Here is an 11,643-nt window from a genome sequence, read left to right as displayed (position 1 = left end):
TGACCGTCTTCCTCCAGCCTCGTGATTGTTGCTCGTCTCTCTGGATAGTAAAGGTGTAGGTGTGTGTGTGTGTGTGTGTGTGTAGGTGTGTAGGTATGTAGGTGTGTAGGTGTGTGTGTGCAGTATTTCTGCACCTAAAAGGTACATTTTATTTTCCTCCTGGTTTTGGCTGCGATCCTAAACCTGGCAGAGGAGAATATTCTTGTATTGGGTGATCGGGTTCCAGGAGTAGAAGTCTCATGTTAAATGAACGGCCGGTGGATCGATTCCCAGAGCTGGATGGGCGAGAACCGCTCCTCACAAAGAATACACAAATATATAATGATGAGCAACAACTTTAGGGTTGAATTCATTAGACGTGAAAACTGACTGAGGCTGATTTACGACTCTGAAGACAATCCATGTCCAAAGGATGAGTTCAAAGCTGCTCACGGAGGGGCGGAGTTTTGTTTTCTAGTTCAGTTTGACTGGATGCAGCTCACAGTCTTGCAGGAAAGAAGCAAAAGCTGCAACGCGTTAAATAAAAGTCGCATTTTGCACGTAAAAAATTTGACCTCAAGTACAAATTATTATCTTCAAAATGCACTTTGGGGCTCTCGGACCTGTAGTCGGGTTGATTCGGTCCGGGCGTGTAGACCGGCAGGAAGCTCCTTGATTGGCCAGTTTTTCCGATTAATAGTTGTCCTGCATATTCCATTCAAAGCTCACAAAGAAATAACTGTTAATAAATAGTATCCGGGTTGTTCGACGTGTTATAAATGATGACGAGACGGGATCGTACAGGAGTTCCTCCCCCAAGACGCCCCTAATGATTCGGGGGCTTATTGCTGTGGGATCGTGTCAAATGCTTTTTAATGGACTTAATAAACACAGTCAGACACGAGCGCTGCTTTTAACGGCTCTTGACCCGTTAATCAGGGAGAATGCTGACGCGCTCGTATACACGGCCTGGAATACAGGTCAATAAGATCACTACTTGCACAGAATTCCTGGACAGACCTCCTGGACAGACCTCCTGGACAGACCTCCTGGACAGACTTCCTGGACAGACTTCCTGGACAGACTTCCTGCGCAGACTTCCTGGACAGACTTCCTGGACAGACTTCCTGGACAGACTTCCTGCGCAGACTTCCTGGACAGACCTCCTGGACAGACTTCCTGGACAGACCTCCTGGACAGACCTCCTGGACAGACCTCCTGGACAGACTTCCTGGACAGACCTCCTGGACAGACTTCCTGGACAGACTTCCTGGACAGACCTCCTGGACAGACTTCCTGGACAGACTTCCTGGACAGACTTCCTGCACAGACCTCCTGCACAGACCTCCTGCACAGACCTCCTGGACAGACTTCCTGGACAGACTTCCTGCACAGACCTTCTGGACAGACTTCCTGGACAGACCTTCTGGACAGCAGATGGATTCGTTGGTAGTTTACTTGCACTAACCGGGCAAACTGACCTGAGTTCAGTTGCTTCGGTATGAAGGCCCGGTGAAAGGACCCCCTTCACTCTGCGGGGGAAGAGGACTCATGAGGACCTGGACCGTGGATTCAAAGATGCTCTTCTTCGTGATCTCGTGGCAGCGATAAGAGGCACTCGCCACGCCAAAGAAAAGTATTTCCCAGAAACCAAGTTGTTGATTCGATTATTACTTCAGTCATGACACAAAACCTTCAAACAGGACGCAGTGGAAACCACATCGGTAAACAGTAGCTCCTCCCACCTCTAAACTCTGCCGATGCGGCTTTGACATTGGGACTCGCAACCTACGACCCCAACCGTCCTCTTCGTCTTTTCCATCCTCTCCATCTCACTTCCAAACTGGGACTGCGACTCCAAAAGCAAACTGTCCGAGGAGGCGGAGCGGTCTGAGAGCCTGTGATGCCGAGTCGTGAAATGAGGTTGACGCCAGCGATGCGCGATAACGTCTCCTCGCGTTTCACGGCGCCGCTCAGCGCCCTCGTCGCCGCAGCTCGTGGAGGCCGATAGTCACGGTGGCTTCATGGCGGACGTGTGCATGTGTCAGTGAGCGGGAAAAAGATGATCAAACAATCCCCGACTTTGATGAGATTATCACTTATTTCGTTTTAATTAACGGTCTTTTAAGTCGGGGCGGCACTCTCTCTGAGACCTCTCTTCACATGTCAGTGACTCATTCTCTAACGGCTCTTATCTCTCAGCGGCTCTGGTTTTTAATGGCACCATTAGCATCCGCTGTACGTGGTGCTTCGTTCACGCCGCTCGGCTTCTGCCAATCGGCTTGCAGCTCCGTCACTGAGAGCTAAACATTCAACAAAGTCAGACTGTTTGTGTCCTGGCTCCTCAATGGTGGAATGAGCTCCCCATTGACATCAGGACAGCAGGAAGTCTCTACATCTTCCACCGTGAACTAAAAGCACTTCTTTTTCGACTACACCTTGAATAAGGAAAGTAGCGCCTAGTAGCACTTTGGTAGCACTTAGATGTCTCTTACTGATAGCACTTTGTAGTTTAACTTTATTGAAGAAATTGTACTTTCTTGATTCTTGTTGTTCTGAGTTTGTCCTCATGGTTGAATTGTAAGTAGTTTGGGATAAAAGCGTCAGCTAAATGTAATGTATTGTAGACAGAAGCCGGCTGGGGATCGTGCGTTGGCGATTGAAGGGTCGGTCGATGCGATGATTGTTTTTTTTCCAACACCAATAATCAAGGCTTTTTTTTTTGCGATCAAGACTAAGAATTTATAGAAATCATCTTTGGACCCGTTTAGAGTGTGTTTAAGTCTGAATCCGTCACTACGAGCCGGTTCTCCGTCTCTGGCCAGAGGAGTCGTGCTGTGGATACGGCTCTATCGAATATCATTTTCATTACATTACAAGTTTTCTGTCGCCCAATTCTAAAGCCACTATCGCACTAAAAAAGTGGGGGAAATACGACCGTTATTGCCGTTATCTCATCTATCTTGAGTTGTGGAGCTGTTAGACCGCCCGGTTCCTGCTACGCGTTGCTGTTGAAAGGCTAAACAAATATAGATTACAACAGAATATCTCGTGAGATAAAAGCATGTTGATGCTTTTCTTTGACTTCTGGACAGAAGACCGAGACGATTACAGAGAAAATGACTCGTTTGAATAGAAGAGATGTTGCTATTAAATAGATTTATTTTTTCCCCAGCAATCTCGTGTAGCCACGATTGGATCACATGAAAATAGAAAGGACCCGTTAAGTGATCGCGTAACTCTTCAAAAGCCATATTACTCAAAACTGGGTTTGATCCTTTTGGGGAATATTCCAATAAGTCCTTGAGCAAGGCATGAAACCGCTGCTTGAAGGGTTATGACGCAGTGAATTATCTGCTGCTCCTGTATGTCGTGTCTTCGCCCGGCGTGGCCCTTGCTTTGCCGCCACCTTTTTTAATAGCTTCCCAGACAAAAAATAAAAAGGTAGTTTCGTCGCCTCGCTTCTTGCTGCACGGCCGTCTCCTCCGAATAAATCTCCCAAAATGCCGTGTTTTCCCCCGGCAGTTTCAGAGAGGGCTCGGGCTGCAACCTTGCCAGCGCTGCGTGTGTGTGTGTGTGTGTGTGTGTGTGCGTTTGTGTGTGTGTGTGTGTGTGTGTGTGTGTGTGTGTGTGTGTGTGTGTGTGTGTGTGTGTGGTACGGCGGCTGGAAGGAGTCTGAGAGCACACGATAACCTTTAGGGCCAAACATCAAGCTCTCATGCGCCAGAATAAAAAGATATGAAGTATTTTTCTTGACACTTTTGGGGTGATTTTGATGTATTTTTCATGTTCTTTTAGGAGGTGGGAAACTACAAGCTCTCTGCTGGGCTCATGCCGCAGTTTGAAAAGACACCATTGTGTTTCTGTTTTAACGCTCACTGAGGCGGAAACGCCGACTTAGGAGACCTCGCCTCTGATTGGTCGCTTCGGCGAGGCTGTCGGGGTTCGATGGAGGGACATGATTTTGTTTTGTTGTACATTTTTTATATTTTCACCTCTTCTGACCAAAGTACCTGCAAAATGAAATGACGTGTCACCTAGGGCTGGGCGCCATGGCCACAAATTCATATCACGGTATTTTGTATGATTCTGGCGGTTTTCACGGTAAACACATTCATTCATTGACCGAAAAGGAGCGCCGCCAACTGAACAGCTGTTAGTGGTGAGCAGCTGTTTGTACGTTGGTACATAGAGAGCGTTAGGAAGCTAAACATGGAGGGACTTAGGACCCAGGGGATTGTAGGTGAAAAAAAACAGGAAGAGACGGACAGTGATAGTGGGCGAGCTTTACCCAGCATGCAGTTCGGCGGTGTAATTTTTATAAATGTACAATTATTAGTGTTACAAATAGTTTATGGGTCACAAACTGTTGTGATGTTAGTTGTGGGTTATTACCATGACCATAAAGTTATAACCCTATTGTCACCTCCTCTTTTATTTTATTTTGCGTCCTCCTTCCGACATCTTCCTCCTCATTTCCTTGGCCTCCGATGAGGAAAGCGATCGTCCTTGTGCTTTCAGGACGCAATTTAGTAATTTACAGAGCAATTATGACGGCTGTGATGAGATTACTGCCCGGCAACTCGCTCGTCCTTCATCATCTCTTTGTGATTTCATTTGCGCTGCCATGTCAAGAGGCAATTGGTTTGAAGTTTGGAGGCTGAGGAACTCTGCGACAGAATTGAATTGAACGTTGCTCTGGGGGCCGTTTGAAGACGGCGAGCAGCTCCCCATCCCGACGGCACGCCAGCACACGCTCTGGGCTGTTTGGGCTGTTTGGGCTGTTTGGGGTGTTTGGGGTATTTGGGCGGTGGACGTTGTTTCCTGTCGGAAAAGGAAATGGAACCAATTATCGCGGTGGGTTGAATTGTAAATAATAATTTTCAAGGCTGGGTTTTCATCTCCCTCCGCCGGCGGCTCAGAAACGAGCCGCCGTCCGATGAAAAGGAGCGTCCGACTTGGGCGACGTGAACGAGGCCGAAAGGAAATTATTGCAACTGGTCATTTCCACTTTGTCCTTCTGGAAATACAAACAGAGAAAAGTGTGTGTGTGTGTGTGTGTGTGTGTGTGTGTGTGTGTGTGTGTGTGTGTGTGTGTGTGTGTGTGTGTGTGTGTGTGTGTGTGTTAGATTCCATCCGGGTGGCCATGTGTGTGCGGTGTGTCTGAGTGAAGACACACACAGCGTCGTCTGCCTATGGCCCTGTGTGTGTGTGTGTGTGTGTGTGTGTGTGTGTGTGTGTGTGCCTCCCCCCTGCCTGTGTGCTGGTTAGAGCATTAATGATGTGTCTAGGGAGCACTGCCTCTACATAATTTATCAACCAGGATTTATTAGCCGCAGAATTAACTTGTAGAGGCTGTGGAGCACAGGATGCATTTGTTCATGTTTTATTTTTTATTTCCAGATTTATGTGTGTGTGTGGATGCGTTGTCACTCCCCGGTGATCCATTTCTCTCCATCAGCCTCCTGCCACGGGGACGTCCCCACTCGGATAATTGGCCACGTTATTTTAATTTTAATCGGGTTTAAATTACAATTCAGGACAGTGCTTTTGTGTGTGTGTGTCTCTGTGTGTCTGTGTGTGTCACTGTCTATGTGTGTGTGTGTGTGTGTGTGTGTGTGTTAGGGCTTAGCACATACTATGTTACAGTCACTGCAGTAAATCCAGTGCATGTTGCACTCCTGCCCTTTATTCACGAAAAACAAAAAAAATGCAAAGTGAAGCACAACTTGCATCAATAACTGAGCATTAGAGGAAAAAATTGACAAAATATTGGAAGACAAAAATACACCAAATAAAACCATGCGGGGCGTCACAGCTGCAGAAGCTGCTGCTGCGTCCTGGACACAAGTTTTATCTGTGCAGTTTTCGATCACCTTCACCTTAATCAATATTTTGTTCTCCTGGTAACTGCAAAGTTCATATTTCATAAGCAGTATTTCATTAGCAAGCATGATCCTAACAGTTGCCAAAAGTTATACTTCTGAAGCTTTTTCATGCCTTCCATTTACATTCACTTTTTATGTTCTTTCTTTCTTTCTTTGATTTGCAGATCGGACAACATTTGATAAGGATTATGATTCATTTTACATGTTTTATCCGACCAAATGAACCTTATTTGTGTTAATCTTGATCTTAATTCCCTTTTGTTTTGTTTCCGTATCAGATCACAGAGATGGGGAAGGACTGCCTCCCCGCCTGGCTGCACTGGGACGCCGGCAGCAGAGTCCTGCAGGGTCTTCCTCTGGAGGAGGACAAAGGCGTCCACTACATCTCGGTATCCATCTCCAACCACTCCAAGTCCTCCTCGTCTTCGGAGGTGTTTTCCATCGAGGTGCACCCCGAAGACCATCTGGACGCGGACGCGGCCCAGCTGGCCTCCAACCAGGCCTCCGCCGAAGGCGACGTGCAGCCGTTCATGTGCGGCAACGAGGAGCCGATCACGCTGCTGACCGTGATCCTGGACGCCGACTTGACCAAGATGAGCTCTGAGCAGAGGGTGCAGCTCCTGGATGAAATGAGGAGCTTCTCCGGGGTGGAGCTGCAGCACATGAAGATACTCCCTGTGGTCAACAACAGGCTGTTCGACATGTCCGCGTTCATGGCGGGGCCGGGGAATGCCAAAAAGGTGAGGGAATGCTAATGCTCATGCTAATCACTAGGGCTGTCTTTAGCCTAAGAAAAGCGGTTCATACGGTCATGAAAAACCTGGAAAAGTCATGGAATTTTAAAATGGTTATTTCCAGGCCTGGAAAAGTCCTTCGTAAAAATAAAATCCCAAAAGTTTAGTAAAAGTCATGTAAATTATGTTATATATATTAGTGTTATATTCATGTGTTCATGACGTTCATTTACGCTGAGTTTGAAACAATGAATATGCTTTTAAAAGAAAGACTCAGAATATAAGCAGGCATACATACAGGCATCTATATAAATGTTTATTCTTTTAATCAAACTATTGTCTCATTCATTTGTGTCATTTAAGGTTTACTGTATGCTTTGTATTCTCATTGTTAGTTTAAATTCTACATTTACTCACTTTTTACTGTTTACACCCAGATTTCACTAAATGTTTGGTTATGGAGATTTGGTTTAAAGTCATGGAAAAGTCATGAAATGCACTGGTCTGGATGTGTATGAACCCTGGCTAATGCTAATCACTAGGGCTGTCTTTAGCCAAAGAAAAACAGTCTTTGATTACTTGATTTAATCGACAGATCTGTAAAAGAGTTTCTCTCCTATGAATCATGAAAAAGCACCAGATTAAATAAAGTCATTCAGCGTGAAAATTGTTTTTTTAAATGACGAATCAACAAAAAAAAAAATCTTAGTCGACTAAGACCAAAACAGCCAATTAGTCGATTTGTTGACTAATAAGCAGCAGCCCTAGTAATGAGCGCATGAGTTTATCGTCTTGCGAGTAAAGTAAACATTTGCCAGTCGGTGAGCAATGAAACTGTTCACATTGGGAGATGGATAATAAATTAACAATTGTCAATGTCTCCTTAGGTGGTGGAGAACGGCGCTCTGTTGTCCTGGAAGCTCGGCTGCTCCCTGGACCAGAGCTCAGTCCCAAACATCAACAGTGTCCAGGGTCCTGCAAAGGAAGGGACAATGTCCGCCAAGCTGGGCTACCCTGTGGTGGGATGGCACATTGCCAACAAGAAACCCCACGTCCCGAAGCGGGTGAGGCGCCAATTGAACAACACCCCGACACCGGTGCTGGCGGTGCTTCCACCAACAACCGTGGTGGAGCCTCCGGTGAGGATTATCCCAACCATCTCCTCCCCTTCTATTGCTGCACCAACCGAAAGCTCTGCTCCCCCAGTGAGAGGCCCTGTCCCCCTACCAGGCAAGCCTACGATCAGAGTCCGTGACTCGATTGCCCACACCCCAACCCTGGTACCGCCTCAACCGACAAGGGTAGTGGAGTCCATCACCAGCACCATCTCTATCCAGCCAACCATGACCAGGCCTACGTATGTGGAGGCCACCGCAACGCCACCTTCACCCACGAGAAGACCTACTAAGAAACCTAAGAGACCCAAAACCACACCGGTGCCCAGAGAGCCAAAGACCTCCACAGCCAAGCCGTCCAGACGCACCACAACGCCGCCTGCCGTCATCCCGGACCCGCACAACGAGAAACCTGTCCTGCGAAACCCCATCGACCAGGTCAATGCATTGGTTGGCACCTATTTCGAGGTCAAGATCCCATCTGATACATTCTTTGATAAAGAGGATGGGACAACTGATAAGCTGCGTCTAACTTTGAGACAGAACCACAATGAAGTGGTCGGAGAGGGCTCCTGGATCCAGTTCAACACCACCAGCCAACTTCTCTACGGCCTACCTGATGGCCAACATGTGGGGAAACATGAATACTTCATGCATGCCACTGACAAAGGTGGCCTGAATGCAATTGACGCTTTTGAGGTCCGTGTGAACCGCTGGCCCATCAATGACAAGACCCCCGTGATCTTCACGGCCCGATTCGAAGGGGAGCCACGTTCGATAACAAATGACATCCACAAGAAGATCCTTCTGGTCAAAAAGCTGGCCTACGCACTCGGAGACCGCAACAGCAGCACGGTCAGTCTACGAAACATCAGCAAAGGGTCCATTGTGGTGGAGTGGACGAACACCAGCCTCCCGCAGCACCCTTGTCCAAAAGAGCAGCTCGCAGTCATGAGTAGGACGCTCGCCAGCGCTGACGGAAAGCCCTCACAGACTTTCAGGCACTCTCTGGAGCCAGAATTCAGACCACTGGGCGTCATGGTCAAGGGTAGGGCGAGCTGCAGAACGTATTCCTTCATCCCACCCGGAGATATTGAGATACCAGAACCTCCAGCAGTCACGCCGGCTCTGGGAACAGGCCGGCAGAGCACCGATGACGTCTACCTCCACACGGTCATTCCCGCCGTGGTGGTGGCCGCCATCTTGCTAATAGCGGGCATCATTGCGATGATCTGCTACAGGAAGAAGCGAAAGGGCAAGCTGACCATCGAGGACCAGGCCACCTTCATCAAAAAAGGTGTGCCGATTATCTTTGCGGATGAACTTGATGACTCAAAGCCGCCTCCGTCCTCCAGCATGCCCTTGATTCTACAGGAAGAGAAGCCCCCACTCCCACCCCCCGAGTACCCCAACATGGCCTCGCCAGAGACCACTCCCCTCAACCAGGAGCTGCTGGGGGAGTACACGGCCCTGCGGGACGAGGACCCCAACGCACCTCCCTACCAGCCACCGCCTCCCTTCACCACTCCCATGGAGGGCAAGGGCTCCCGTCCCAAGAACATGACGCCCTACAGATCTCCACCTCCCTACGTGCCGCCCTAAGACTCGTTCAACCCTCCCCTCGTAGGGTGGAGGGAGAGGATGCCTGAGGAACTGTGACGGTTTCCATTCTGGTGTTTGTCTGTCTGGACATTTACAGGGAGAGATGACAAGAGGTGCTAAAGTACAAAACAGCTACAGGGGACTTTGGTTTGGGAAGGGGGCCGTAATGAGTCGGGAGTTTTTTTTGTTTTTTACAGTAGACGGATGGGATGGTTTGTTGAACCAGCTGGGAGGGACTACTGGTTTAGTGGTAGCCCAGCTACTACAGTGGCCTAAGACAAACACATTCTCGTCACGTTGGCTTTTGGATCGACCGGTTGGTCAGAAGCGACGATTGGGAGACGTGATCTCCCGTCCCGGCATTTGTTTTTTCCCCCCTCTTTTGATTTAAAATACAGGCATTTATTTAGTTTTTCATCATTATCCCAAGGTTATTATTATTCTTTTTTCTGGACTGAATTGTTTGCCTAACAACATTTTTGTGTTGTTTTTCAAAATGATACGAGGAGACAGTGAACAGCCACCAGACCACTGCGGGCAACAGCTCGTGTTTTTTAATAAGGAGAGTGAGATTTTCTGAATATGAAAAAAAAAGCTATCACAAGGATCTTGAATCACCCCTGCAGACGACACAAGAGAATGGGAGGCCGAGGTGTGTGTGTGTGTGTGTGAATGAGTGGGTGTGTTTATTCAGATACGGTTTGCCTTTTAACACTAGCTGTCTGTTTCTATCCTTATTCACAATGTCTAGTAAAGATGAGAATAACAAGGTAGCCTAAAAAAAGATTTAGAGATGAATAATAAATAATTTGTTTGCTTCATTGGTTTTAAAATTCACTGTATATCTGGAAGATGTTCTGATAGATTGTGTTATATATTTTTGGTGGTGGAAGAAAAGCGGGAGGAACGGGACTGCCTCGCTAAAATAACCTGGAGGAGCGTTTATTCCTGTTTTCATATAACAAAATATAACTATTACAGTCCATTAGATGAGAATCCATCCTTCCTCTCAGTTGCCCTCAATAAGGCGTCATAAAACTGTGGGTTGGCGGTTGATGATTATCTAACTTGTAAATGTTAGATTTGGAGACAAAATGTGTAGTTTTACGCAGATGATGGTGACCTTTATTTGGCAACGACGTGAGCCGAGGTTAACGAAACTACGGCGGTAAAATTAAAATGTCCTTTTTTTTCAACATGCAAACCTCCAACATGTGCCCAGACAGGGAAAACACCCCTCCAGGTTATTTTGGACCGGGGATAATTATTTTTGTATGAAAAGAGGCGGTTCTTGTCCTCAGTCGGAGGAGAAACTCTGAGTGCCATGGAGACTGTCCCACGTGGGACTGTACAGATACTCACATTGTAGAGGTCACAGAGGAGGGGCTGAGGTAGACGTTCAGGGCGGAGAACAGAGAGAACCTTGAGAACCTTGAGAACAGAGAGAACCTTGAATTTCCAGCAAATTAGCTCACGGAAACAAAACGGTCACCAGAAGTCTCCTTCTAATTTTTTTACCAAGTTTTTGATACAGCCTCAAATTGTTTTTGATTATTAAAAGAAAACATGATTAATGATTAGTCTTCTGTGATTTGTAAAATCTTAGCCTAGAAGTTCAAATATGATTCAATTATGTACACTTTTTGTTTTCGGTTCTTTTGTTTTGTCATGGGTCACATTTTCAAGTGTTTTCTTTTGTTTTCTTTTTTTTTGTTGTGTGTTTGAATATCGAAATGTATCTCCCACTATACAAAGACGGACATATTTTATGTAATCACAAATTTTATTTTTATGTCCATTTTTATGTTTGCTAATGAGTTTTGACTGAAAGTGACCCGTTGCAATAATAATGTAAGGCGCCGTCCTCCGGGCGGTGCAGACCCAAGCCAGTGACTCGTGTTGTCATCATATTGTTGGTTTTCCGCAGGATGCCGAGGCTTTTTGCTTATCAAGTGTGCATTGTCATAATAAAACCAACTGGTACGATGAAAAAAGAACAAACATCCACCGTCTTCATTCATGTATCTGGTCTTAACTTCTTGCAGTTCTTTTTGTATCCTGTCAAACTCTTTGATCAAAACCCAGATGAGCTTTTTGATCGCTGTCACTTTCCTTCTTCTCCCGCTGAGCCTTGACCTGACGGATCGAGTCCTCCAGAGGCTGCGCCTCGCTGCCTGGCAACCGTCAACGGAAACCATCGCGCCGCTTTCCCTTTTGTACTAAATTATTCTGCTATTAATGACGAGTTGGACGATGCAGTTTGAAAGCTTTTTAAAAATAAAAAAGGCCGTGCTGTGAAGCTCTCTCCGCTCCATCTGTCTCCAC

The 11,643-nt window shown here is 46.8% G+C and overlaps 1 protein-coding gene across 1 annotated transcript in view; it reads left to right on the top strand.

Annotated features, from left to right (window-relative positions):
• Positions 1-11,330, top strand: part of dag1 (dystroglycan 1) — a gene marked incomplete at its 5' end in the record, with an annotated part of 19,858 nt that extends 8,528 nt beyond the window's left edge. Inside the window, 2 exons of the mRNA XM_079218172.1 lie at positions 6,146-6,607; positions 7,489-11,330. Coding sequence (XP_079074298.1) covers positions 6,146-6,607; positions 7,489-9,318 — 2,292 coding nt within the window. The 3' untranslated portion in view covers positions 9,319-11,330. The remainder of the gene's footprint in view (positions 1-6,145; positions 6,608-7,488) is intronic.
• Between the last annotated feature and the right edge of the window lie 313 nt (positions 11,331-11,643).

The sequence above is a fragment of the Taurulus bubalis genome, assembly GCF_910589615.1.
Source record: "Taurulus bubalis genome assembly, chromosome: 5".
NCBI lineage: Eukaryota > Metazoa > Chordata > Actinopteri > Perciformes > Cottidae > Taurulus > Taurulus bubalis.
The sequence above is the reverse complement of the archived record's forward strand: the minus strand, read 5'-3'. Positions and strand labels throughout refer to the sequence as shown.